General features: G+C 60.2%; 7 protein-coding genes across 7 annotated transcripts; all 7 read left to right on the top strand.

Moving 5' to 3' along the window:
- Positions 1-569: 569 nt before the first annotated feature.
- On the top strand, positions 570-2,993 carry LBRM_17_0770 (conserved hypothetical protein; the record flags this gene model as incomplete). Its single annotated transcript, XM_001563794.1, has 1 exon — positions 570-2,993. The coding sequence occupies one exon, from the start codon at positions 570-572 to the stop codon at positions 2,991-2,993; it is 2,424 nt and encodes an 807-aa protein (XP_001563844.1).
- A 614-nt stretch (positions 2,994-3,607) lies between these two features.
- LBRM_17_0760 (conserved hypothetical protein) lies at positions 3,608-5,032 on the top strand (the record flags this gene model as incomplete). The annotated part of the gene is made up of 1 exon (XM_001563793.2): positions 3,608-5,032. One exon carries the CDS (start codon positions 3,608-3,610, stop codon positions 5,030-5,032), a length of 1,425 nt encoding a protein of 474 aa, XP_001563843.2.
- Positions 5,033-6,120: 1,088 nt separating this feature from the next.
- LBRM_17_0750 (conserved hypothetical protein) lies at positions 6,121-7,695 on the top strand (the record flags this gene model as incomplete). Its single annotated transcript, XM_001563792.1, has 1 exon — positions 6,121-7,695. The coding sequence occupies one exon, from the start codon at positions 6,121-6,123 to the stop codon at positions 7,693-7,695; it is 1,575 nt and encodes a 524-aa protein (XP_001563842.1).
- A 636-nt stretch (positions 7,696-8,331) lies between these two features.
- Positions 8,332-9,663, top strand: LBRM_17_0740 (conserved hypothetical protein; the record flags this gene model as incomplete). The annotated part of the gene is made up of 1 exon (XM_001563791.1): positions 8,332-9,663. The coding sequence occupies one exon, from the start codon at positions 8,332-8,334 to the stop codon at positions 9,661-9,663; it is 1,332 nt and encodes a 443-aa protein (XP_001563841.1).
- Positions 9,664-11,966: 2,303 nt separating this feature from the next.
- On the top strand, positions 11,967-17,399 carry LBRM_17_0730 (putative protein kinase; the record flags this gene model as incomplete). The annotated part of the gene is made up of 1 exon (XM_001563790.2): positions 11,967-17,399. One exon carries the CDS (start codon positions 11,967-11,969, stop codon positions 17,397-17,399), a length of 5,433 nt encoding a protein of 1,810 aa, XP_001563840.1.
- Positions 17,400-18,193: 794 nt separating this feature from the next.
- LBRM_17_0720 (conserved hypothetical protein) lies at positions 18,194-22,111 on the top strand (the record flags this gene model as incomplete). Its single annotated transcript, XM_001563789.2, has 1 exon — positions 18,194-22,111. The coding sequence occupies one exon, from the start codon at positions 18,194-18,196 to the stop codon at positions 22,109-22,111; it is 3,918 nt and encodes a 1,305-aa protein (XP_001563839.1).
- An 867-nt stretch (positions 22,112-22,978) lies between these two features.
- LBRM_17_0710 (conserved hypothetical protein) lies at positions 22,979-26,563 on the top strand (the record flags this gene model as incomplete). Its single annotated transcript, XM_001563788.2, has 1 exon — positions 22,979-26,563. One exon carries the CDS (start codon positions 22,979-22,981, stop codon positions 26,561-26,563), a length of 3,585 nt encoding a protein of 1,194 aa, XP_001563838.2.
- Positions 26,564-26,752: the final 189 nt, after the last annotated feature.

The following is a 26,752-nucleotide window of genomic DNA, read 5'->3' as shown; positions in this document are numbered from 1 at the left end:
TTTCTGCGAGTGTCCTCCTGGACACCGCCACAGTACGCACACACGTAATACGCGAGGACGAGGGGCGAAGCGATACCCACGAAGGGGAACGTAAAAGGCCGAATAATAAAAAAAAATTAGAATCATTGAAAGAGGGGGGCCCTATTTGCACGACGTCGTAACCACCACAACAGGCAGCACCGAAGCGGCTCCTGCGCATACCGGAAATCACGTCTGCTTCACGTGACTCCCCCCCCCTCCCTTATCCTGCTCTATCTATTCCCTCTCCCCCTCCTGTCCCGCCATCTCTCTACCCCTTCCCATACTCCTTCATACACCCACACCCACGGCGATGGCGCCTCGGTTGTTTACTGTCCCTCCCTCCCCCCCTCGTCTACCGTGGAGGTCTTCAGAGGAAGCGAGCGCGCTGCTCACCAACGGCACTGTGTGTGTGTGTTTTTTTTTCTTCGTTCACGTTGTCTGTCATCGGAACCCACGCGCGAGGGCACCACCAAGTCTGTGGCGCACCGATCTCCTCGCCCCTTTTACTGACACACTCCTCGTGCGTCTTTCTCCTCTTCTTTCCAAGCATGTCTCGACTGCACTTTAAGGGCGGGGCCTGGACAAACGCCGAGGATGAGGTGATGAAGGCAGCACTGGCTCAGTACGGCCTTCGGGATTGGGAACGGGTGGCCTCGATGCTGACCAAGAAGACTGCCACGCAGTGCCGCGAGCGGTGGGAAAACTACCTGGACCCGCGGCTGAACATTCACGAGGCGTGGAGCCTCGAGGAGGAGGAAAAGCTAGTCGAGTTTCAGGCGCTCTTCCCGCACAAGTGGCGCCTCATTGCGGAGCAGCTGACGCGGCGTACGCCGAATCACTACATCCGGCCAGCGTGGTTGTGCGAGCAGCGCTACCTGGAACTCAAGGATGAGCAAGAGTACTACCTGAAGGAGCAGCAGCAGCAGCTCAAAGACGTACCTGGCGGAGCAGCAGGTGAGAAGCAGAGCTTAGAGTCCTTCATGGCGGAGCGGCGTCGACGGCGCATCGCGCGCAAGACGCATGAAGAGCGCGCCTCCAGGGCCGACACCGTGAGCGGTGAGCGCTGCGAGAGAGAGATGATCGACATGGCCACTAGCCGCCTCGCTAATCAGGACCAGAAGAAAGGCCTCCGCAAAGAGCGTCAGCAGCAGCTGGCAGAGGCAGCTTTCCTCGCCAAGCTGGAGAGCAATCGCGAGGGCATCGAGTCCGGCACTCTGTCGCTGCGCCAAACTCGAAAGATGAAGAAGGCCTTGGAGGAGGACTGGCAGACATCTGGTCTGGTTGACGAAATTGCAGAGCCCGACGAGGACGACGACGCGAGCGGTGAGGCGCGCGACTCTGGCGAGAATGAGGACGACGATGAACGATTCGAGGCGATCGACATGTACGAGGATCAGCAGAAGGCCGGCCTCGTGAAGAAGCAGCGGGTGCTCATGAAGGACCTGACGGAGCAGCAGCGCCTTATCCAACAGCGACAGATGGACAGCGCCACGGACGCAGACGGTGACGATGAAGCGACAGCGTTTTCCAGCGGTAGCAGCCGCGCTCGTGCGGCACTTACAGGAGTGAACCAAGATCTGCTGAAGCAACTCACATCTGTGCCGATGTCGACGCCACCGTTGCCTCTGGAGAACAATGCGTCTGGCATTCGTGCCATCGCCGCAGCTGGCAGGTCCGTCGCCGGCGCCAGCTCAATCGCTGAGGCTGCAGCAGCGGAGGCAAAAGAAGAACTCAAGAGCACCCTGGCTGACCTCTTTGCCACCCTGCCCTCGGCTGCTCGGGTGGCACCCCCGACCGCCTTGACGAGTCCCGGCACGGGCGTACCGCCACCGCCTCCCCTACCACCGCTGAAGCGTCCTCGCGAAGCGTTGAAGCCGGTGTCAGTGACTGGAGAGGAAAACAGGGATGGCAGCTATCCTAGCGAAGTTGCACAGCAGCAAGCACCTGAGCAACCTTCTCGTTATGCAGACAGCAGCAGCGTCAAAGCGAAGCGCAGTGACAGCGGTGCTCTGACAGACCTCTTCGACCCACTGGACACCCCTGCGCCTCGCAAGGTACCAAAGATGGGCATCGCGGCGACCGCAGCAGCCGACCGCAGCAACGGCGTTTCCAGGAGAGACGAGATTCGTGCGCCAATCCCTGCGAATGCGGACTCTTCAGATGCCGTCGCCACCAGCACCAGCGCTGCCGACGCGCAGCACAGCATCACCTTCACAGAAGTTGAGGCAGAGATGCGCATGCAAGATGCACGTCGGTGGGTCGCTGTGGAGTGCGAACGAGCAACGGCCGCTGCGGCAACAAGCACGACTCCCGAGGATGAACGGCCCACGCCGGCGGAGATCCGCGCCGCTCAGTGCCTTGTCGAGCAGGAGCTGTGCTCTGTCGATGGAGCAGCCACTGATAGTGCCCGCGTGGCCAACGGAGGAAACGCGAAAAGGCCAACACAGCTACAGCACTCACCACCGATGGCAGCGGTCGTGCGTGTGCACACGTCTGGCGAAGGTCTTCAGGCGTACAGTGCTCAGGTGAACGTGCAGCATGCGTTGTACCAGCTGAGTCAACGAGTTGCCGCGCAAGTACGGGAGGCTAACGCAATCCTGCAGCCGCTTCGACAGGAGTGGGAACAGGTGATGTCGACGGCGATGCTCAGCCCGAAGGACATGCACGCCCTTCACGGGTATGTTCGCGACGACGGACAGTTGAAGGGCTCGCCGACTGCGGGGGACAGCGCAGAGAATCATGAGGGGGACGGTCTGGCTCTGCCTTCCGTCGCTGCCTACGTGTGCGAGCGCATCGTCGGTCAGCTGCAGCGTGCGCGGCTGGCGTCACGCTTTATGAAGGAACTGCGGGACCGTGAGGCCTTGAAGATGCGCCGCGACTTGGATGCGGTGGAGCACGACCTGCAGGAGGCGCAGGCTCGCGAACGTACGCTGCAGGCCGTATACCGTCACACGCGTGCACAACAGCCCTGATAGCTGGGCGTGCGCGGTCCATGTCGTGGAAAAGGGGGCCTAACCGGTCGAGCGCCTTCCTTTCCCTCCCTCTTCTACCTGTATGTGCACAGGGCGTCACCTCCGCCAACCACCATACCCACATCCCTCCTCTCTTGTGTGCCCAGCGCGTGATTAAAGAGAAAGGAAAAGAAAGGAGTCCGTCAAGAGAGTGCCCCCCCCCTCCTCTTCGGTGCACCTCTCTGCCCCTCGTCGAGGACGCCATGAGTTGGGCCCCACCTACCCACCCACCCCCCTTCCCCTTTGGCCAAGTTACGCAATGTGAGGAAGGGGGAGAGAAGGGAGACACCGTCGTCTATGTGAAGCGTTGAAACACCTCCTCTGTGCAACCGCCGATTGCCTTGGTGCGCCCTCCTCGTCCGCTCTCTCTCTCTCGTCCTGCCTCCTAGGGCCGCCACACCCCCACTCGCCCATCCGCCCTCCCTCTCCCCCCTTTGCCTCTATATGTGGGTGCGTTTAATCTTCACCCTGGAGACCAAAGCCCCGCAGCACAACTTACAACGGCACAAGCCCGCCTACACGCGCGCGCAGGCTCAACCTCGCTGCCTCCCCCTACCTCGGATAACGGACGAGAGATGCTTGCTTGGGTTATGAAAGAGGTGGAGAGCCCGTATGGCGACATCGCAACACTGCACTGGGCGGTGCCAGATGCAGATGCTGACGCGCTCAACTCCACATCTCTGCAGGTAGAACTAGAGAGTGCGGAAGACCAGCTCGGGGCCGTTTTGTGGAACAGCAACACTGCGGCTCTCCGCCACCTTCACGCACGCGTCTTCAAGCTGCCTCCCTCATCCTCATCATCTGCAGCCCAGGCACCCCCACCGATTCCGCTGGCTGGGAAGAACATTGTGGAACTTGGTGCCGGCGTGGGCTGCCTCGGCATCGCCCTCGCCATGGCAGGCGCACGTGTCACCATCACCGACTTGAAGGAACTCTTACCGCTAATGGAATACAACGTACGCCTGAACGAGAAACGAGTCCAGGAGCGCAGCCGAGGCGTCGGCCACTGCGCCGCTCTTCAGTGGAAGTGGGGTCCGACCATGAGCACAATGGTGCACAAGCAGCTGCAGAAAGAGAAATTAGCGGTGAAGATAACAGATGTGCAGCAGCAGCAACACCTGTCACCACGGGGAGTTGCGACGCCACCAACGACATCCGCGCTCTCTAACTCCGTGGATCGTGTCGTGTCTTCTATGGTGTCTTCGCTCTTGTCGCCGTCCGCGTCCCTGGTGGAGTGCGAGAAGGCACTGCGGTCAGCTGCAGCTGGATCGTCATCCACCACCGCCACGTCGCTGAAGACGCCGTTCCACTACGTCATACTGTGCGATGCCCTCTACGGGAACCCAAAGGACTGGCCAGCGCTGCTCTACACACTGACGGAGTTGCTGGCCACAAACCCAGACGAGTGCGAAGTCGTCAACTTCTGTGAGCAGCGAGTGAAGGATGTAGAGGGGGCTTTCCTGAAGTTGCTGGATGCGGAAAACGAGAAGACGTTTGTGCCAATGGAGCACAGGCTGCGCGATGGCGACGCCCTGTGGACTCAAGCCATTGTCTCTGCAACGCGGTGCTGCAGGCCGCTGTCAACGTCAGCAGCGGTCCAACAGAAGCAGCGTGAGGACGCCGCAAATTCTCTGCTGCGTTACGTCCTCGTACAACGCCGCGGCGCGTACCGATGGACGTACACGACGAATGTGCTGCAGGACGCGCAGAGCGAGCTGAACATGGTCATCCGTGTCACGCGTATTCGATGGACGCGTGCGGGGGTCGTTCAAGAGGACAAGGCGAAGCAGCAGCACACCGGTAGCGTCAGCCACCACGCGACAGCATCGAGTACTTTATTCGGCGTACTCGAACCGTCACGTCGTCGTCGGCATCGCGGTGATGGCATTGGTGAGGACGACTTTGCCACCGCCACTGATGCGCAGACACCGTCAGAGGGCGTTGCCCTGAGCATCAGTAACAAGAAGAAACATCGCACTGGTGGCGCTCATGACCGCTGATGGACAAGATGTGCACCATCTCCCTGATGAGTGGATGTGAGTGTTGTTGCTGCCCTCCTCCTTGTCTGCTCTTAAAATGAAAAAGGCGACAATGCGGGCCTACAGGAGTAATGCCCACCCCCACCCACCCCCCACACACTCTACGAATCCCAAAGTCGCCAGAAGTGGTGCAAAATGTCGTGTCTGTGAGCCGACCTCGCCTCTCTGTGCGTACACCCGGCAGCCATGCTGGCCACCACTGTCTCCATGGACACAACGCGCACTACTCCGTCCGTTTCCTTTTTCCTCGCCTTGGATGACCCCGCACAGTGAGTGATGAACGTGCGAAGTACAAGAGCGGTCAGATCCGTGGTGGTGGTGACCCCCTCCCCAAAGGCTGCGAGACTGCACACGCGCACCCTACGCGCCCTCCCTGTAGGGCTATCGGTAGTACATTTTGCTCGCGTACATGCCCGCCTGTGGCCACCACCCCCTCCCCCATCCTGTCTCCCTCCCTCGATCTGCAAGTGCCCCCTCTACCGATACTGCTCACTTCCTACTCCCCCCCCCTCTTGACTTATTCCTCTCTTATCTCCGTCTTGATGTAGGGTAAGACCTACGATGTGATCGTGTGGCTCGCCTTTCGCTCATCCCTCCCCTCCCCCTCCCCCTCATCTGACATACATCCACGAACGTGGAGAGATCGATCATTATATTCCCCGTCGTCCTTCGGCAGCTCCGCTTCTGCGGTGCCTCTCACTACCACCGCAGGATAGGAACTCTTCGAGCCCAACACACGCATACATCACATATGCACGCGAGTCCACTGTTGTGTTCCCGTGCATTTCCCTCCCCTCATATCACGCCATAGACACACACTGGTGCTCACACCTATACAGAAGCTGCATCAAGCCAGCGGCGAAGGCGTGTGGTGGTGCAGTGCCTTAAACTGCTGCCCTCTCGGTAACACGTCGTGCAGGGGGGGTTCCACCACCATCATGGCAGCCTCCAGACCTGCAGCCTCAGCAGGCATACCCCTAGCCTCCACGTCGACTTCCTGCCCCCTCTTCCCCACCGAGTCGGAAGCGTATTTCTGCCTCAACTGCAATATGCGGTGCAGTGACCTGTCTCTGTTGGTGGGGCCTCACACGAACCACGACTACCTGCCTCTCTCAGATGCGCTGCTGTACATGCCAGCTGTCCTCCTGCGGGAGACGCGAGAGGTCGTACTAGAAGCGAAGGAGGGCTTCACCAAGCCGTGGCGAGTGCAGGATCAGCAGCGTGAGGACACTCTGCTTCACTTGCTCGAACTGCGCCGCAGAAAGCTCGCCGCGGTGGCGCAGCTCATGGCGGAGCTGCGACAAGTGGATAATCAGCTCCTGCACATCACGGAGACTAAGGCGCTGGATGTGGCTAACTGGCGGTACCAACAGCGTGGACTGCACCGTAAGATGGAGAAGCTTCTCCGTGGCGCCACAGCACTAGCCACGTGCTTCGCGCCAGTATGCTCTTCTCCAACGGATGCTAGTGCAGCTGATGTGGATACAGGGAAGTCGCAAGGCGTCGCTACAGCATGCCCATCGGGGTCACACACGCAGTCCGTGACCCAGAAGGAGCTCGCCCAAGTACGTCGAATACTGCAGGTGCAACTTGCGCAGCTGGAAGAAGAAAAGTATGCGTCAGCGCAGCGGCTGGAAACATGGCATCAACTGCTAAGCGAAGTGCCGTGGGGTGGTAGCGCGAGCGGCGACTTCAGCTGTGCCGCAGACACCACTGGGGGGGAGAAAGATAGCACCCAACATATCAGACCGTCTATAGCAACCCCAAGCGCAGCGGCCGCAGGAATGATACACACGCCTGCGCATAACCCGCCTCCCCAACCTCGCAGCCACCACCCAGAGCGCTGGCATGCCTCTGAGGTTGCGGCAACCAGCGCGCCATGCACATCCACGCCAGGTGCCCCTCTACATGAACAGCAGCAGACGCCATCTCTTCCCTCATCCCCAGAGACCGACATTGCCGTGACGAACCGCCGCTCACCGCATCCTTCCGACGCTGAGGTGGTTCTTCTGCAGCATGCGCTACACAACATTAACGGTGCGCTGCGGCAACGACTCCTGCACGCCGCGGCGGCGTCCCTGTCCTCGTCCTCCTCTCAATCACCGCCAACAAGTCACTACGCATTCGCCCGAGAAGCAGCAGCGGCGGCTGACGTCAATATCTCGGGTCTCCCGCCGCTACCAGATGCGACGCCTCTGCGCGGCAGCACCAGCAGCAACGTTCTTTCCCCCTGTCCACAGCAGAATCCGACGCACCCTGGCAGCGTCAGCGTCACCGCAGCAGCCTATGTCATTCAACCTGCGAGGGAGCAGCAACAAGAGACCTCCCTGCTGCCGCGATGTGCCGAAGCGACGGTACCCGTCACCTTGGAGGAGGGGGCAGCAGCAGCAGCGTTTCATGCAACGGAAGAGGCGCAGCGACGCGTGTGGCGGCAGTCCCTGCAAGTCCGAGAGCAGGAGATGAAGGACTCCCTCAATCAGCTCCTCTACGGTACCAAGACCACATCCTCGTCGCCGTCCAGAGAGCGCGGCAGCGTCGGAAGCCTCGATGACGCCGGCAGGCCGGCTGCTAGCGCCATGTGCAGCAGCATCCCAACCTACCAGCGGAGTTTGGAGAGCCAGTAGAGATGGAGTTAGATGCACAGCACTCCGACGCCAGGCTCTCGCGTCACCCCGTCCCCCTCTCTGCAAGCCCGGGTTCGTGCTCCGTGGGTGATGTGGGCGGTGCTCCTTCTTTTGAGTTTTCTTCTTGTCTCTGTTTATCTTCTGGAAGAGAGTAGTCCACAGCATCCGTGTCCCATCCGGAACCCCAACACCGGACTGCACATCCCCCCCCCCCACTCCCCTCCCTCTCAACCTTTGACGATTCCGCCGAACCCCTCCGTCCCTTGTGTGCCACTTTGCTAGTGGGAGGGGGGGGGGAACAAAAAGGCTGGTGGTGGTGGTGCGTTGACCTCCCCCTCCCTGCGCAATGCTGCCAACCACACCGTTGCCCTACCAGGGCAACGGTGGGGAGGACCAGCGTCCAAGGGGTGCAACGAGCGGGCAAGCCTTCTGCTCGTCACGGAGGGAGGGAGGGCAGTTCCCTCCCCCTCCCCTCTAGCTGCCCTGTCCTGGGTGATACGGAATCGTGAGCGCAATCGTCCCTCCCACCACTGCCCACCACCATCATCACTGATAATTGGAGATACACACACAGGCACATATACGCAACGCGAGCATCATTTCTCCCTCCTCATAGGGGAAGTGTGTCACGCAGGCATGTTGTCACCGACAGCCGTGCATCGCGTCGGCCTCCTCTCCACCTTCATTGCGAACGGCGCTCTCTATGCGGCGCACTTCTCCTCCATGCAGACCCCTGCCGGGGCGTTAATCCTCTCCGGCAGCGTCTTCCGCTGCCTCACACTGCCTTTTACAATCTACGGCGACCAATGCCTTCACCGCGTAGCATGTGCCCTCCCAGAGCTGCAGGAGGCGCACAAGGCGTACCTCGGCATTGTCGACCACCCACGTGCCATCGCGTGGGAGAAGCGCGTGGCGGCGCAGAAGCTGAAGAACGACCGCGACCGCATCTTTCGCAGCTTTCGCACCAACAACGTGAAAATGACAGCGCCGTACGCGGTCGGGTCGGCCCTCTCGCTGTACTGCCTCGGTGTGCCAGCTCAGATGATCGGGTCATTTTTTCTAGATGCCGGCATGGCAATTGTGAGCCCGCTTGCCATATCCTGCATGCCGGGTGGCCACCTCAGCTTGGCGAGCATACCCTCGATCGCCGCTGTCGCACTCTTCACTGTCGATCCAACTCTTGCCGTTGCGGCAGGATTAACGTGCTTCAATACGATTCAGCACCTCAACCAGCGAGTCGGCTTCAACGACCGGCTTGATGGATGGATTAAGAACACGAAGCTCGCGGTGGGTCTTAGCCTAGGACTCGTCGCTGCAAGCTCGCTGCTAGCTGGCCCGCTCGCGTACGTGCTGGCGCTGCCACCCCTCCACTTCTTTCCTCCGTACGTTGCGCCTGTGTGGCTTGGCATGAGCGCCACTACGGCGCTGAAAACGATCTTCGTCAACGGCACAGCACCTGGTCAGGCCATGTTCCGGCTACCCTCGTACCCGCCAGAGCACGGCACATATGGCGGAGAGAGCACGGCAGCGGGGCATGAGTACCGGCTCGCCTTCACAGGTGTGGACGTGGAGGAAACGCGCAGCATCTGGCAGACACAGAAGCGCATCCTCGACTATGAGTGCGATGTCCGTCTACATCGACTTCTAAAGAAGCTTGGGCTCTTCAATGATGTGGATGAGCTCGAGTATGAAGCTGACAAGCTCAAGCGCAAGCGTGCAGTGGCACGTGCGCGGCGTCTCGCTTACACCGTGGCGGACGAGGATGTCTCTACGATAACCCAAGCCCACAGGCGCCGTTGCGCGATGCGTGGTAACAGCGGGGAGACATCCCAAGAGGCGGATGAGTACAGCAGCGCCTCCTCTAGCGATATGGTTGCAGCACAGTTGGAGCAAGCGCAGTTAGAGGAGCAGCGGGGTCGACAAGCCCGACAAGCCGCACGTGAGGCTGCGTGGAAGCAACGTCACTAGCGCCGCAACCCTGAGCAGTAGTTGTTTTGGGCTGACTCTTTCGATGAAATGGTGAGGCAAGAGCGGAACTCGACATGCGCATGTCTGTGTAGGGGAGAAAGACGTGTCGATCGTGTGGTGGCTGTTGTTAGGGAAGTAGGGAAAGCGAAAGCACGAAGAAGGAAGCGAGGGAGTGGCCCCTACCCCCTTACGCTCTGTCTGCTGTTTTCGCAGTTGCGCTTATCCCCCGCTCAGACGCGAGTGCGTCTTTTCTTTTTGGCTGACCAATCACAGAGAAAAAGACACACACACACACGCAAAGATGGAAGCGGGGTTGTACTTTAACTGGGGCGACCTGCGTCTTTCTTTGCTCTTGGATGAGTAGAAGGTGGCGTGGCAGTTGTGGCTTGATCCACAGCATCTGCCAAGTATGGAAGAGCAGCGAAGGCTAGCACATCCTAATGATGCCGAGTCCCCCTCCCCATCCGCCCACGCGTCTTGTCACATTCAATGTGAAAAGCCAAGCAGCAGTCAGACAGTGCGAGTCATGCTAACCCACCCACCCCCTTTTCCTCCTTCAAAAACTGCTGAGGTTTAGGAGGAGCGGTACGCCGCGCATCATGGATAACAACTTCGTGAACCTACATGACGTCCTTATTCTCTCATCCTCTCGACAACCGTCGCCGTCTCGCACACACTTGGGGGATTTTTTCGCACGGCTTGCGGGGCTTGTTCGTTGGTTGGCCGTACCATCAGGCTTGCATGTTGGATACTACAACGTACCGTAGCAGGCTCTGACACAGTGCGTGTGTGCTTGTGTGTGTGCGTGTGCTTAACTGAGTAGTGGATAGCGAAAATTCTTCTCCGATCTTTCACAAGTCGCTCAAAAGGCAGTGTTAGCTAAAAGGGCGAGCGCGCAGTACTGAAAGTCTGCGAAAGGACAGCAGTCAGCACTGACGCCCTCCCACTCACGCATTCTCTTGCTCGCCTCACGTCCCTGCCCGATTTGTTCGCGTTGATCCCCCAGCCAAGCCAATACACACGATCCCCTTGCCCACTTGCAAACTCCCCGTGTTCCTCTTGCGTACTGCTCACACACTTCTCCCCCCCCCTTTTCTCTTCGGCCTGTCTTGGGAAGGGGGTAGACCTACACACACACACGTCCCTAACCTCCGAGAGTGCCTATGTGTGAGGGGGGGGCAGGCCTACAAACGATTCATCCGAAGGGCTGCCGCGTCTTTCTTTTTTGAGCGTCCGTGTGCACGTCTGTGTGCGTGTGTGTGTGTGTGTGTGTATGTATGTATGTATGTATGTAGTGGCGGTTGCCCATTTCCTTAACTGCTCGACACCGCATTGCATCTCTCGTGTACGTGTGCATCGGCCACCGTTCCTCTGCCTGCATCTCACCCCTCTCTCGTATTCCCTCTCAACGTCTTCTTCTCTTGTGCTTTTCGTCTCTCCCACATCGTTGTTCTTTGCCTATACCGTCGTCATTTCTCCCCACCACCACCACCACCACCCCCCACCACTACCCCCCCCCTCCGCTACTCAAGAAGCAATTACTTCTCACCCCCGTTCACCCTCTCTTCTTCCTTCACTTTCCTCCTTCCCTCCCCCTTTTCATCTCTTCCTGGGGGGGGCGACATCTGTGGGACAGCGTCTCTCCAGTGAGCTGAGACTTTCACGCTCACTCGCTTACACACACACACACACACACACACGCACGCACGCACGCACGAGCAGTGAGAGAGGAGTGACGCTCCTCGTAGTCTGGAAAAAAAAAAGACAACAAATCCTCGTTGCTCCTTTTCGCGTCTTCTCGTTTGACTGACTCTGTTCTCTTTAACAGCTGTGTACGCGTGCGTGGGTAAGCGAGTGAGCGCTTGTGTGTAGCCCTCCCTCCCTCCCTTCTCTCACCTCCCCCCCCCTCCTTCCTTCCTCTCTCCCTGTGTTTTTCTCCTTTACTGTTGGAATTACTACTACTAGTAGCGCTAAAGCATACATCTATCTATACACAGAGCCACCTTCTCATCTTGGTTCTTGCTGCGTGTCTGTTGTTCTTATCTTTCTCTCCTCCTCCCTCCCTCCCCCCTTCTCCTCATTACAGCCCTCGATGAGCTCTGCTTCTCTGCGTGAATTGATTTGCCTTCTTTTTCTTGTGCGTATTCACTTGAATGCTGTCTCCGGACGACTCGCCGCGATCATACACGTCGCTGACGCCGAGCCACGCTGCGCAGAACGACTCCATCGTACCTGATACCGCGTCTCCGACGCCCCGTGAGAGTCGTATCCCGCAGCTCGCCTTTTCTTGCGCCATAACCCCGATGTACGAAGGGGCATCGTCACCGACCACTCTCAGCTGCAGCGGTGGTAGCAGTGGGATGCACCTCGATGAGCCAGACGCGTCGCATTCACAGCTCCCACTGTCGTCAAAGGCCCTTTCTCCGCAGCTCACCCCGAGTACCCCAGCGACGCAGCGGCTGCCACATCAAGGCGCTCCTCCGTCACCGTTGCAGCGGCAGGAGTTGAACCCACCCATGACCTCACTGTCACGGCGACTCTGGAACCAGTTCTCAGCACGGGAACTCCCCTATCCCGCACAGCGAGACAAGGGCTCCAGCGCTGCCGAAACCAAGATACGAGCCCCTGCGCAGTTTTCGATGTCATGCGAGAGTAGCAGTGGAAACGCGACCAATCCGCAGCGCTCGATGCTTCTCGGCTTGTCGACACGGTGCAGCGAGAACTCTCCTGCAGTTGCCCCGGTCGGCTCACCCCTGTCGTCTCTGTTTTCCACGCCCATGACGCGTCACCTGGAGGGATGCACCCCGAAGGAGTCCCCCGATTTCCGGACGCTGTTCACCCCGTACACCTCACCACCGTCGCTCGCCTTCACCGCGGAGAGCCCAGAGAATGCGGACAGCAACAAACGAATGTGGAATGTGTACAGGCGCCAGAATGATTGGATGAAGTCATCCACGGCGAACTGTCCCATCCTCACTCACCCGCAGGTGCATTCTGCGGGCCTCGACTCGATCCCCGGAGCATCCCTTGCAACGACGCCAGTGCAGCAGCAGGCCAATGTTTCTTCACACAAGCCCACTCGCGACACCTCAGGCCGCACCGCCAGCCGGACCATGGATCCTAAATACAACGGAGGCACAACCACCGTGGCGCGCTCCCCATCCGCGTTAGCCGCTGCTACACCTTTTCGCGACCTCGACCAGCTCTATCCATCTAAGTCCGCAATGTTCCCCACCAGTTCGAGGGACCCCTGGCCCCAACGGCACACCATCTTCCCTACAAAGCCGCTGTCGCCAATGAGAAGGAGCGAGTCCCACAGCACCGGCCGCAGTCCATTCTCCCACGCATTAGGTGGAGCGCACCAGCTTTTCAGGTCTATAGAAAGCGCATCAGTGAGCAAGGAGCTGTTGGCTCTCAACCACGACGTCGTTCGTGCCACCAGCGAAACATCCACGTCGTCAGCGCACCGCACGCAGTCGTCGCGGCAGTGCAGCGGTCGCCGCTACAGTCCCAGCACGAGCCCCGTGCACGATAAGGACTACATATGTGACTTCTCGACAGCGTCGGCAGACCAGCGGATGCCCCTGCCAATTCTTAAGAGGCAGCCGCACCTGTGCTCTTCCGGGAGCATTAGCGGTCGTTTCGGTGGTCCCTCCCTTGTTAGTACAGCCCACCGGAGTGTGAACTGTAGCAGCAGCAGCCACACGGCAGACCGAAGCGGCTGGTCAGCCTCCTCCACCCCTCCCCCGGCTGTGATGGGGGTGAACTCACGCGAGGACTTCGTTCGCCGCTTTGGTGGCGAGAGTATGCAAAACCTCTCCGCCCCTTCGCAGTCGCATCACCAGCAGCCGCAGCAGCCCCCCTCTCCTCTCCCCACCACTCTGTCGTCGCAGCCCAGAACCCTAATCGCGGGCATCATGCACGACCACTCGTCGTGTTCTTCTCCCACGCCGACGGAGCCAACCACGGCAGCGTTGGTGCGATCACCAGAGTGGCACGAAAGTGCGGAAAGGTCTGTCGACTCTTGCTCCTGCGCCCCGTCACCCTTCGCTGCGGTGCAGCAACAGCATCGACCGCTTCTATCGACTCCAGTGATGGACCACTCAGCGGAGTACAGCACTGCCAGTACACAAGAGTGGGCCCCTTTGGGTCGCCGCGTCAGCCTCCGCAATCAGCATCGCAGGCCGGTAGCCAACGCCTCCATCTTCACCGCTGGCGGCAACAGTAGCAGCAATACAAGAAGGCAGTTCAGCTACAACTCTGTGTCACCAGCACCCGCGCATTCAAATGTGGAGTCATCGACGCCACTGAAGTTACCCGCACTGCCACCACCGCCACCGTGGTCACCTGGCGAGGCCCTGCACTGGATGCGAAATCGACTGACGCTGCAGGAGCAGGAGGAGATGCTGGCGTGCGATGTGGTGTACTACTGTGGGCCTCCCGTGCATCCGCGCACGGCGTGCGGAGTAACGGACTGTGCGACACCTTTGCCCCTAGTCCATCACACCACGGAGAAGATTACAAGCACCAGCAGTCTTCCGAAAAACAAGGGGGAAGTTGTATCATCCACCGCTCCCCTAGCTTCGTACTTTCCGATCACCCTCGGCATGCACATATCTTTTCGCTACGAAGTGCTGGAGGTTCTGGGGTTCGGCACATTCAGCGTCGTCGTGCACGCCCTTGACCACGCAGCCTTGCCTCTCTCCCCTGAGCGGCACTGTGCGTTGAAGCTGATTCGGCGCGAATTTCTCTACCAGAATGCGGCACAGGCGGAGTGGGGCATCTGCGAGCAACTGAAGAAGTGCTGCGCAGGGATGCGCCGGTGCAGTGGAGGCTGCTTCGGAGAGGGTGCAAGCGGGGCCACCGCCGACTATCGGGCCAAGCCGTTTGTACATCACTGCAAGCCCTCTGCACCGTCGTTGCCATCAACGGCACCGCGGCTGTCCATGGCGGACCAGCACACGCTGCGCTTTGCCTCGGTGCTCACCCCACGCAGCCGCTTTGAGTACCGCGGCTACCACATCATTGTTTTTCCGCTCCTCGGCTTCAGCGTACGCGACGCGGTGGAACTGCGGCGCGAGTTGCGAGAAGCGAAGGCCGACCACGCCGTAAGCCCTTCCCCGTTCCCGCTCCCTGCTGATGTGCTACTTGTGCAACCTGGCGACCAAGCGAGAGTGACACTACCGACCGAGGTGGTCAACAGCGTTCTCGCGCAGCTCGTACGGGCCCTTCACTTTATGCATCACTGCGCACACATCCTCCACGGCGACATCAAGCCAGAGAACATCGTATTTGTGGATCGCTCTATGAGCGGGAGGAGCAGCAGCAGCATCAGCGGCCATTTTGCCGAATCGGGCGGTGCTGCGAGTCAACAGCCCCTACCCCGCCTACCATCGCAGCCGCAGCACCTCCAGGCCCCCCTTCCGTGCACTGGCGATGCAGGCCCCCTCCCCACCCCGCTCAGCCTGTACCCCTTCCGTCGACTGAGCTTTGGCCCCCCGCCGTCGTTGCTCTCCAGCGCGGCTGCTCCCTCGCCTTCCTCCTCGTACAGCGGAACTATTCCCCGTCGCCCCCATGTGACTGAATACGTGGAAAGGCACTCCAGCTCGGAAGTCGGCGACTGCGGAAGCGCCAACAGCAGCATGTCAACGTGCTCCTCGTCTCTGCCGCCGCTGACAGCCCCGTACCCGCCACAGAGGGATACTGTAGTCACTGACGGCCCTGACAGAGGTATCACGATGATGAGCCGTAGTCACAGTTTGCAGCACCTTGGTTGCGAAGTGACTAGCAGCGCCCAGCGCCATCTCTCCAGCGGAGATCTCCTCAATCAGTGTATCACGGGCGGAGTTTTGGTTTCCCTTACGGGCCACTCGCTTTGTATGACAGGTAGCCGCACTGGCGCCTTTACCTCCTCCCCGCTCTCCACATTAACGTGCGCCGGGGTCGTCGGGGAGTTGATGGGGGGTGGGACGGGGGACACAGCCCTGAGCGAGGCGCCGCGCAGCAGCAACGGCAGCCCACGGGGCGCCAGCGCCAGCCCCACAAGTCGCCCAGGCCACGACAGCCGCGGCGGCGTAGGCGGCGGTGGCGATGAATCAAGCAGCACTGTCACGTCCTCGGCACGCGCTCGGCTGACTTACGCGTTACCTTATGCAATGGCTGCATCAACCGCTACAATGGCCTCGTCACGGATTGCTCTCATCGACCTTGGCCACGCCCATCTCATCCCCCCTGGTACCACTGGCACCTCCTTCCCTCTTCAGTCACCGTCCTACCGCTGCCCCGAGATGGCTCTGCGGCTGCCGTACACCACCGCCATAGACATGTGGTCGGTTGGGTGCGTCCTCTACGAGCTCCACACTGGCCACCCCCTGTTCCCCGACGCTTGTGACGACGTAATGCTGCTGCAGTCGGCGGTGCGGACACTTGGGATGCCAGATCCAGCCTTTCTCGCTACTGTGAAGTCCTGCTGGAGGAGGTACAAGCAGCACAAGCTAAGCATGACCGCAGCGGTCGCGCACGTGCACGGCGATATAGCTTCACCGAGCACCAGCCCACAGAAGCTGCAGCGGCTCTTGCCTCAACTACACCCGCAAGAGCCACAGCTAGCCGTAGATGGCGAGGACGTGAAGCAGGATGAGGAAGTCATCATCGTCGAGCGGTGCTGGCTCCAGTTCATCCAGGTGTTGAACGACGCCGCGGGACACCAGCGAGAACACGACCAACGCCTCAAGGCCCAACAGCAGTGGAGCACGCCATCCGTCGTGGAGAGCTCCCAGCGAAGTCCGAGGGAAGCAGACTCGCCTCTCGCAAAAGGGAGCGGTGGTACGACTACGTGGGAGACGGCAGAGCAGCTGGCACTGTTGCAAGTAATGTTCCCTGGAGGCCAAGCGCACGAACCCGATCAGTGTTTCTCGCTGCCAAGCAAGTGTGACTGGGGTCAGTATGCGTGGGTGGACTTCTTTCTGGGGTGCCTCTACTGGGACGCTGGGAAGCGGCTCACGGCGACGGAGGGGCAGGTTCATCCGTATCTCGCGTCCCACTTCGCGCCTGAGGTGACATCTGCGACGGCCGTGACCGCGAACAACAACACCACATCCTCGGCGATGGACAAAAGAGACGTCGCAGGTGACCCGGCAATGAGCGCCCTCGGGCTCTCTGCTGGCTCTAGTGACGGAGCTCCAGAAGCGCCAGTGACCGCGATCATACGGCCGAAGCAGTGCTCGGGGCTCTACTACCTCCGGCACCACCCTCTGACGTGTCGCCTCTTCCAGTCAGCACCAGAGACACCCAGTCAGCCCAGAAGCCCCCACAGCAACCGCTCCACCACCAGCAACGACGCAGCATCGCTCTTGGCACCGCTCCTGATGAAACCCTCCGCCATTGTGCCGTTCGAGCTCCCCTCTAGCAACTGCACGGCTCCGTCAGCGCGTCTGTGGGAAGAGCATCGGCAGCTGCTGCCCCACTGCTACGACTCGGCCCTTGACATTCATTCCACGCCACAGATCCCGACCGAGCGGCTTGCTCTGTCGCCTTACCACAGTAACGATCACCGCCGCAACCCCTTCGGCAGCACGGAGAGGCACCCGTTCCGCGCCTTCTCCGAAAGCGACCAAGGTATAGAGAGTCCTGTTGAGGTCTCCGCCGAGTCATCTATACGCGGCAACCTCGCGAGCACGCAAAAGCCACGCAGAGACGGTTCGACGTCGGAGGTGATGGTGCTGCCTCTCAACTGACACAGGCGCCTCCTCGCCGCCAAGCCACAACAACTCGAAGCGAACGGAAAGAAGAGGGAAACCACCACCTCCCTCCCTCCCCTCCCCCTTCCTCTCTGAATGCCTCGTCTACTCACCAGTGCAGCACAGGCACGGGGAGAGAGAGGGGGGGGACAAACGAGCCAATCAAGAAAAAGAAATACATTTTAGGTTATCACAGCGCACCACTGATGTTCTCCTCCCCTCCCTCTCTGGCACCGCCCATCTCCCTTTTGTCCCCCCACCCCCCTCCTCTTCTTTGTTTCTGCCTTTTTTGTGTGCGTGATGTACATGTGGCCTTCATGTTTCCTCTCTCTCTCTGTGTATATATGTTTTAGTTTGCTCTCTCCACCTTTGGCGGTGATGACTGTTACGTTGTGTAGGTGTGGGGGAGGGGGGGGGGGCTGTGCCTCCGTCCTCGAGTGCCCAGCTTTTCTTCCATACAAAGTACTATGAGAAGGTGTGAAAAAGAGAGAAAGAGATGACAAGTGCGCGAGGCTCTCCTATATGGCCTCTGAGCTCCACTCTTTCCCTCTCATGGGTACCTCCGCCGTCACGTGTTCCGTGCCGTTGCGCGCCGAGCCATTTCCTCTTGACTGTCTTTTCAGCTCTCTCTTTCTTTCCTCCGCGTGCTACGCGCTCAACCTCCCACATTACCGGCCACCTACACCTCCCCCCCCCCCCCATAAGACACACGCTCTGACCTCTGCCTCCCTCTCTCCTTGTTCCCGACCCCATTTCCACTCCACCTCAACGTCGCATCACACACCCGCACGATGCACCAAGAGCACATCCAGCGGCTTGCCTCACATGATGCTGCTGTGCTGCGTGCCAGCCATGAGTTTCCGACCTTCACAGACGCTTTTGCCTGCGTGGCACAGGTTGGCTTGCCAGTGCTGGAAGCCGAAGCTAGCAGGATTCTTTTTTCCTACTATGGTAAAGAAGCCTCACACAACATGGAGGTGTCGCTCTGTCTCCCAGCGCTCGCGTGGGACATTACGCGAACATGCATTCTGCCTATCACGGACGAGGTGCGAAGAAGAGCAGAGGTAGCGGTAGAGGGTAATGGCACACTCCCTAGTGCAGCAGCAGGCACAGGAAAGCGGAGTCACGCCGCACTACAGCCTGATGGACTTGAGCTGTTTGGTCGCCTGGCAGCCATTTGCGCTGATGTGTCCGTGAGTGTCAGGATGGAGGTGGTGGAAAGCGCTGCGGTGGAAGGCAAAGTCTGTCCCGCTGAGGTGTTTGCCAGTGGCCGGGAGGCTGGTGGTGGCGCAGCTGCGCGCCCATCGTACGAGTCACACTCCTGTCTCCTTGTCCTGGACCTTGTACCGGAGACGCGATGGCACTGTGGCCAGCAAATGCCCCTCGTCGAGAAGCACGCGCGCAGACGTCGGCACGCCAGCCGCTACCCTTCTTGTCATGATAGTAGCAGTGGGTCTTCTTCTCGCGACAGTTTTTCAGATATTAGTGATGGAGCAAGGGAGAGATGCAACAGTGTGCACCTGATCACCGTGTGCCGAGTACGCGGACTATTCTACAACCTGCCAGTGCGCCAGATTCCTTATGTAGCACTTATCGGCACCTGTAGCTTCAGCATTCTCACCGGCAGCAGCAGCGGTTGTGGCGGTCCCTGCAAGACTCTCAGTGACCGTGATCGAGAGGAGCTCTTGCACCGTCGCTCCTCGGGGGCCTGCAAGTCGGCGTCCGCCATGCGTGCACGGCGGGAGGAGCAGCAACACCTCCTAGCGGTTGTATTCCAGACCGCGGTGTGTACGTTGTTAGCGCCGCTGTATCTCACCGGCACACCTCTCGACGCAAGCGCTGACAAAGGCGCATCGATCGCCCGGCACTCGTTGCCGGCGCAGAGTGTCTCCGGGTTCTCTGCAAAGATGATTGCTGAGTATGACTTCTGCGGGGACGCGAGTATTGCCCGAGGTATGCCAGCTGAAACACTCCCATTGCACCCTCTTTCGCTCTCTACACCGCTTCGCTGCGTCTCTGCTCCGCGCGTGGGTAGTGATCGAGGTGACATACACCCCGACTCCGCGTGGGCGGCGGCGGGGCTGCGCGTGGATCGTCACGGCTTGTACAGTGGTGCTCTCTGGGTGCATCAGGCATCACGAGAGGTGGACATTGGTGGAAAGGCGGGACACCGTCGCACACGCGGCGAGGCGACGGCGCGTCGTCTGTGTCGCGCATTCGGCGCCCCACTGCCAGACCCCTCATCTGCCCCATCATCGTCAGCCACTCGTGCACAGCGGCGCGCAGGGCGATCACGTTCGTTTTCTTCGACCGCCGCGAGTTGGAAAGGTAGTGGAAAGACCCCGGAGGAGACGCTGGCAGAGGGTGTATTGACAGAAGTGGTTGTGCGGCCTGGTCACTTCGTGGTTCTCTTCCTCACCCCTCCTCCGCTGGGTGCCACCGCCGTCCCTGCCCGTGAGACACCGTATACAGTAGAGAGCCACCCTTTTGCGCCTTTTCCTGAGCGCCACGGGACCCTCTTTATGATACTCGTGCGAGATTGTCAAGCACATCCTCTAGAAGACGATGACTGTCGAGGTCGATCAGCTCCTCTGTCTTCAGCGTTGTGCCCGACGCATTGCCGTGTGCTGGAACCTACGCACTGGGCCTACGACATTGTCGCTACCAACACACGTCGACGTCGCCACAGCGCACATCCGCTGTCAGGGAGGTCTATCACAGCAGCCGCAGCAGTAACGGCAGCCGTCCCAGCTTTCGTATTCGTTGACAGCACGTACGTCCCTGCCCGCATCTCGGAGGCCCGACAGCGGACCCGAAACGGAGACTCCGTACAGCAGACCTTTGCGCAGCTCTACGACGAAGCACTGCAGCGCCTCACCAGCGGCTGGCGGGGGTGCGAGAGTGACGAGGCGCCCCTTGAGGATTACGAGAAGGCTCTGCCTGCCCAAACAGCAACTTCACATGAAACCATACCAGATCAGCAGCAGCAGCCGATCTCTCTCGTCCCAAACAATGTGCTTGTGAAACAGGAAGCTGCGGAGGTGCAGTTACGCGTGCGGTACCTCTGTCAACAGGTACTGGAAGCCGCTGCTGTTCCTGGGATGCAGTCGTACACGTCGGCACCGCCTTCCACAAAGCACAGCTCTTTGACCGCATCCTCGGAGAGTGTGGCTGGTCGCACAGGCACTCTGCATCGCGTGCAACTCAACCCCGCCTCGCTGCTGTGGCTAAGCGCCACTGCACGCAGCGTAAACTCCTCGGCAGCAGCGCCGCGTCGTACTCCTGTCACCCTCGACCCCAACCTGCACCGTATCACCAGAGAGGAAAAGGAGGAGCAGGCAGCACTGCACACTCGCCCTCCTTTGGAAGCATCACTATCCTCTCGTGAGCCCCCTGGCCCTGTGCATCACCCATCGCCTGTACAGGTCTCTAACACGGAGGAAAAGTTAACGCGAATGCGACATCTCCTGGACACAGGACGTGGGAATGCGCTACGTCGATTGCCTCGCGCCTGTGCGGCACCGTGTCCATGGATACCAGAGAAAGGAGCCGACAGAGGTGTCGAGAGCGGTGGCTCCAATACATCCAAAGGCGCCACAGCAGTGCTTTCGGAAGATGTCATGCCACCAATCACAACCGCCTTCTCAGCGCGCGTGTCAGTGCTCCAGTGGGCACGCAAGTTCCTGGTCATTGCCTCTCCCAACACTCCACGATGTGCGTTCAAGCCAACCTGCAGCCCTGCAGCAGTGGCCCCTCAAGGTTCTGTATGCCGTCATCAGCCACACGTGCTGGAGTGGTGGGTTGCGGATCAGCACGCGGTACACGAGCGAGTGCGACTGGAGTTCTTTCTCTGTTTCGCTGACACCTATGTGTGCCATCCCGAGCTGCAGGATGGCATGGAGTGCACCGGGAGTGAGTCCGTGATCCTCGGGTCTGGCGCTGTCTCAGAGCACGTAGCTCGTACCTCCTTGTCGCTTAGCCCTCACGCACGAAGAGCGCTAGAGCGTCGCCACCGCGTTGCGCAGCTGCTGCGGTCGCTCGCGGTCACTGACCCCGCATGTTCGCCGAGTGCATCGATGGCGGCGGTGTCATTCGCTGTGTCCCTGCCAGCCGAGTGGCGTCTACGTGTGACCGCGGTGGAGGCACATCTGCGCCAGTGGGGGTGGCGTTTCCATCACGAAAGTGAGGCCGTCGCGCACCGAGGAGAGAGACAGTGCAACAGAGACGTTGCTTGGGCCAGCGACGCGCGTGTTGACCAGTCCACGTACTCACGCACTCGTCCCTCACTGGCAACAGCTGTTGTGGCGTGGCCGTGCTTGAAGGTGGAAGGGGTCGTTCGCCATGTCACCTCCACGCAGGCCCTGCAGGAAACGGTGGTGGAGCTGGAAGTGGTGGGAGCCGCAGCGAAGGCAGAATTCGACTGTCCCTTCATGCCCTCGCAACCTGCCGCCACTGACCCCGTCTCTTCATGCGCCCGCTCTCCCGGGTCGTTACACGTACCGCGCTGCTCCTCTCCGTGCCCGCTGCTCATTCCCTCGGTGTTTCTCAACTTCTTCATCTCGCGCTCCTGTCGCGGGGCCATCATGTTCGGGGACGTTCTTCGCCCCAACGCGGCCCGCTCTATGGTGGCTGCACTGGACTGTGTCGAACAGTACTACGTGTGCTCGCACGGCCGTCCCTCCTTCACCCATCTCACTCCTGCACAGTAGTGGAGAGCAGACCCTAGAGCCTCACGCGTGTCTTTCTCTCTGTTGAATGGTTGCCTCTGCTCTACTCATCTCTGCTACGTCAGCCAAACAGCCTATGCAGTAAAATGGAGGAAATCAAGTCCTCGCCCGAGCACTGCCTCAGCGCCGCCTCCTTTTGGCCTTTCTTCCTTCACTACACCACCACCACCACCACCGCCCCCCCCTTTTTGCGACGAAGGGTGACAAGGCGCAACGCTTTTTTGGGGGGGAGGAGGGGGGGTGCGAAGACGAGATGGACAAAGAGAAAGGGAGGAAGTCGGGTGACGTCTGTGGTTTGCACTCTACCCAATACACCTACACGTATCTGATCTGCTGCATTGTCAATCAACGGCTATTTGGCGCCGCCCTCCTCTCACCCCCTCCCTCTCTGCCTCTCTCCCTCTCTCTCTCTTTCTTTCTTTCTTCCCCCCCCCCACCCCCCTCCAGTCACTTACCTCGCCCCTTTCCCCATTTCTCGATGCCCTGCCTCCTCCTTCAAAAGGCTCATTTCACTGGATGACACGCACGCATATACGACCTTAAACGCGCAAGAACAAGAAAACGAAAGGGGACGACAAGGCAGAGAAGTAAAACACATCCGCGCATGCATGCACCCACACATAGACTTACACAAAACAGGTCCTCCGCTGCAGAGGCCCTTCTATCAGTGCTCCTCTCTTCTTCATAGAATGCGCACGTATACAGAGGCCCGCTCATCCCCTTCACCCGACCTGAATCGTGCTATTCATCTCTTCAACACACATACGCAGCTAAAGTCACGGCTTGCCTGCTGAACGGGTGAGCGGTGTCCACTCCCCCCTCGCCCCATACGCACACGCGCGCGCGCCGATGGGCACCACCACCACCAGCGCTGAACCAACTCCACCTCCGCGGCTCCGTGATGCTATAAAAGTGGAGCCGAGCACGGAAGACGAACGTGGGCAGCAGCTGCCTCGTCACCAAGACGTCGCTTCTTCACCATCCGCGTTGAACTTTCTCGCGCTGTGGCGACCTTTCACAGTGCCATCGTCTCGACACGCTTCCGCGCTCGCCGGCGCGAAACAGTCTGATGCGGTGAAAGGGGCACAGTCGCCTTCGTCTCCTACAACTCCTTCCGCCAAGGCTGTACCGACGCATGTCAACGACCCCCGCCTCGGCACCCTGTTCATCGGCTCGGTTGTGTTTGCGCCCTATCGTGTTCGCAGTGAACGCCTGGTGCGCGGCGGCTCGTCGGTGTGTGTGAGCGGCGGCACCGCCAGTGGATCCTCGGTCACCCCAGCAGCAACACACCAGCTGGTGCCTCCTCCCCCTCCCTATCACTTGCATTACGCGCTCGCCGAGGTGACGGGCATTCAGATGATGGCCGGTACTGTCACTGTGTCGTTCCTCTTCACGGATCCGGGCATCGACGACGAAACTGTGTCGATGTACGAATGCGTGCCCTGCCCGCCAGTGTGTCTCTCACGGTGGCTTCGCGAGGAAAACAGCTCTGCTCCACCACGCTGCTCTCTGCTGGAGCGCGTGTTGGAGGTCACCCCGCAGGAGGGGCCGCTCCCGGTGAATTACGTATACCGGGCCCTCCATGCGGGGTCCTCCACGCTCGCCTCTGCATCGAGCTCATCACCGTTGTTGGTGCAGCGGCAGCGGCAACAGGAGCGTTGCGTTGCGCGGCTCAGTCAACTCTACTGCCTCAGCGATGACGACGATGACCAGCAGTCGCCCTCCACGGTGACACGCTACTCCAGTGGCATGGCACAAGGCATGTTAACGCAAGACATGGCTACGAGGCCTGTCGCACTCGAACCCACCCCCTCCCCGGCAGCCCGGCGACTCCACTCCTCTGCAGCTACTGACAACGTGGCTTTGACGCTCAACAGCACGGGGATCGTGACTCTTACTACGTCGCCTGCCACCATGTTCGCCCGCTACATCGTCCCAACTAGCGTGCACGTCTTTTTCTCTGGCATCTTCCAGCAGGTGAACACGTATATGGAGCTGCACTGCAGTCGTCACCGCCGCCGCTCTCTCGCGGATCCCGCGACGGAGCTCCTCTCCTCTCAAACTCGGCGGCTTTCTCGCGGCGTCCCTGCGCCCCTTGTTCTTGTCATCTTCGATAACTACGCCACGCTGCGTCGCTTTCACGTCTTCATGACGGTGCGCGGCCACGTCGTGCAGCTGCTCGACGGCACCCACGTGAGCAGCGCTCTCCCGTCGCCGCAAACGTCGCACGCGTTCGGGGCGCAGTGTAAGATTTGGCTTTGCATGTTGCGCGATGACACCGGAGAAGAGAGTGTTGAGGAGATGACGAAGCAGGTGGATGGTTCCTTGATCACGAGGCCCGATGCTGGAGAAGGTAGCGCAGAGGCAGTGCAGGCAGTGGCCGTCATGGAAACACAGATTCGCCGCCTGCTCGCAGGTGCCCCACCTGTCGACGCGCTTGTTAGCTTCAAGGAGCACATCATGCAGCAGCAAGAAAACATCACGGAGCGCAATCAGTCGGCTACTCTGCATCAGCACGTCACAGCAGAGGCAGTGCTGCAGCGACTTATGCCGCACCTTGAGGCGCACCGCCTGGTGTTTGCTCTGCAAGACGTCCCGGCACCACCGCCGCGGTCAACTTCGGCTGGCAACAACGCAGCTGCTTCCTCTACAGAGATAATGCAGCCACCGCCATCCGCGGGAGCCACCACGACCGTTGTCAAGGTGTCCGGTGCCGTCTTCGGCGACAACAAGGTCCTCGTCCCGTGCAGCCCCGACCAATTGACCCTGCTCTCTACCGTGTTGGCGAGCACCCCGGTACCGGCGTGTGAGAAAACGAGTAATGGCGGCATTACTGAAAGAGACGGTGAAACCGCAGCGCAGCGCAAAGGCACCCCTACCACGAAGGCTACTCGGAAACGTCCGCGAGTGGTGGAGATGGCAGACTCCTCGTCCGCAGCGGCTGCCACAAGAGCGCAGGCACTGACCCCAGCTCTGCTAGAGCGGATTGCCCTCGGCAGCTTCACAGACACCGCGGCAGCGACCCTTTTCGATGTCTTTGCAGACGCCACAGCGGTCGTGGAGAAGGGGCCTGTCCCCTCCTCCATGGATGTGTCCGCGGCCGCCGACGATAAGCACCGCGGCAGCGGTGCTGGAAGAGGTCCCGCGGAAGTACTAGGGAGCATCGAGGAACTTTACGAAAAGTGGTACGTCGACCCATCGCGGTTTGGCGAAGCATTCCCGGTGTTCGCTGCGGTGTACGCACTGGTGGCGGATGTCTTCGCTAGCGTGAGTCGCTTCCGATCCGGCAGACCACGTAGCGGCAGTGGGTGGGACCCCGGCATCGGCAACGATGAGCCGCGGCGGCTCTCCACCGAGTCACTGGAGTCTGACCCATCACTTGAGCAGGCTGCAGAGACGCACACCTCGGCGGTGGCGCAGAGGCGCCTATTGCCACCGCCCCTTCCCAATAAACTCCCTCGCAGATGCCTCAGTACGCTCTTTGGCGCTCTACCCCGCGTCGCCCTAGTGCTCCCGCGCGGCAACCCCACCCATCACCCCAACCTCAGCACAAAGCAGTACCTGCGCACCCTCCGCGCCTTCTTTTCGCCCTGGGCGGTGCATGAGATCACCTCCCCGGGCCCTTCTGTGGCCGTCAGCTGCGCGGCGCCCATCCTGTGGCACCAGCGCGGCGGCCTTCTTCTTCTTTTTTGCGACGAGCCCACCACGCAACTTGGCGCCTTGCAGGACGAGGCGGACGTGGTGATTGCGTGTGGCAAAGCGGCGGCGGCGTGGGTAGCAGCGAATAGTGCGACAAAGGCCAGCAGCGGGGACTGTGGCAAAGGTGCTGCCACTGGTCCGGTGCTGTTCGCCATCATCTCAGAGGCAGAGGTGGTGGCACCGGCAGACCAGCTCACCCACCTGTGGCTCCCCATCACTCTTGCTTCACCGACCTGCACTAGAGAAGCCCACGAGTCTGCCCACACGTCAACTTCAGCAGATGGGCTCATGCGGTACGGTAAGTGGCCGGCAATGTCTAACGAGGAGACGTCGCGCGCCGAGCTGGAGGAAATGTGGAGGCTCCTCGTTGCTACCGTAAGCGCAGATGGGAGCGTCGACGTGTCTGCACGTCCGTCACCACCACTGGAGCAAGACCAACAACGAGGCGAGACACTGCGCTGTCCCGGTGCGGCTGGCCGCCGACTTCACCAAGCAGAAGTACTACCCAGAACTCTGCGGCAAGCCGTAGTTCTCTGGCGCCACCTCCAGACCGCAGAAGCCACCATGAGTGGTAGGCAACCCCAAAGTTGTGCGTCACCATCCGAGTTCGATAATGAAGGGCCGTGGGCCGTGCTGCAGGCAGTCGTGAAAGAGATGGCGCTGAGTTGCGTCACGGCAACCCCAGTCCGCATGACCGACGTGACACTCATACGCAGCAGTGGTGACAGCGTGTGAGCCGCCAGGGCGAGAGCTGTGCGCCAGGTCGCCGACCGTTTGAAAATGGCAGTGGAATCACTTGTATCTTTCGTGCCTCCTCTCCGTCTTGGGCTGCAAACATGTATGTGGGCGCACGCAGTAGTTTGCCTCGGTGGAAGTGTTCCCTGTTGGGATTGCATGCTGGCAAGTACTGAGAATAGTGCTGAC

The sequence above is a fragment of the Leishmania braziliensis genome, chromosome 17, assembly GCF_000002845.2.
Source record: "Leishmania braziliensis MHOM/BR/75/M2904 complete genome, chromosome 17".
Taxonomy (NCBI): Eukaryota; Euglenozoa; class Kinetoplastea; order Trypanosomatida; family Trypanosomatidae; genus Leishmania; species Leishmania braziliensis.
The sequence above is the reverse complement of the archived record's forward strand: the minus strand, read 5'-3'. Positions and strand labels throughout refer to the sequence as shown.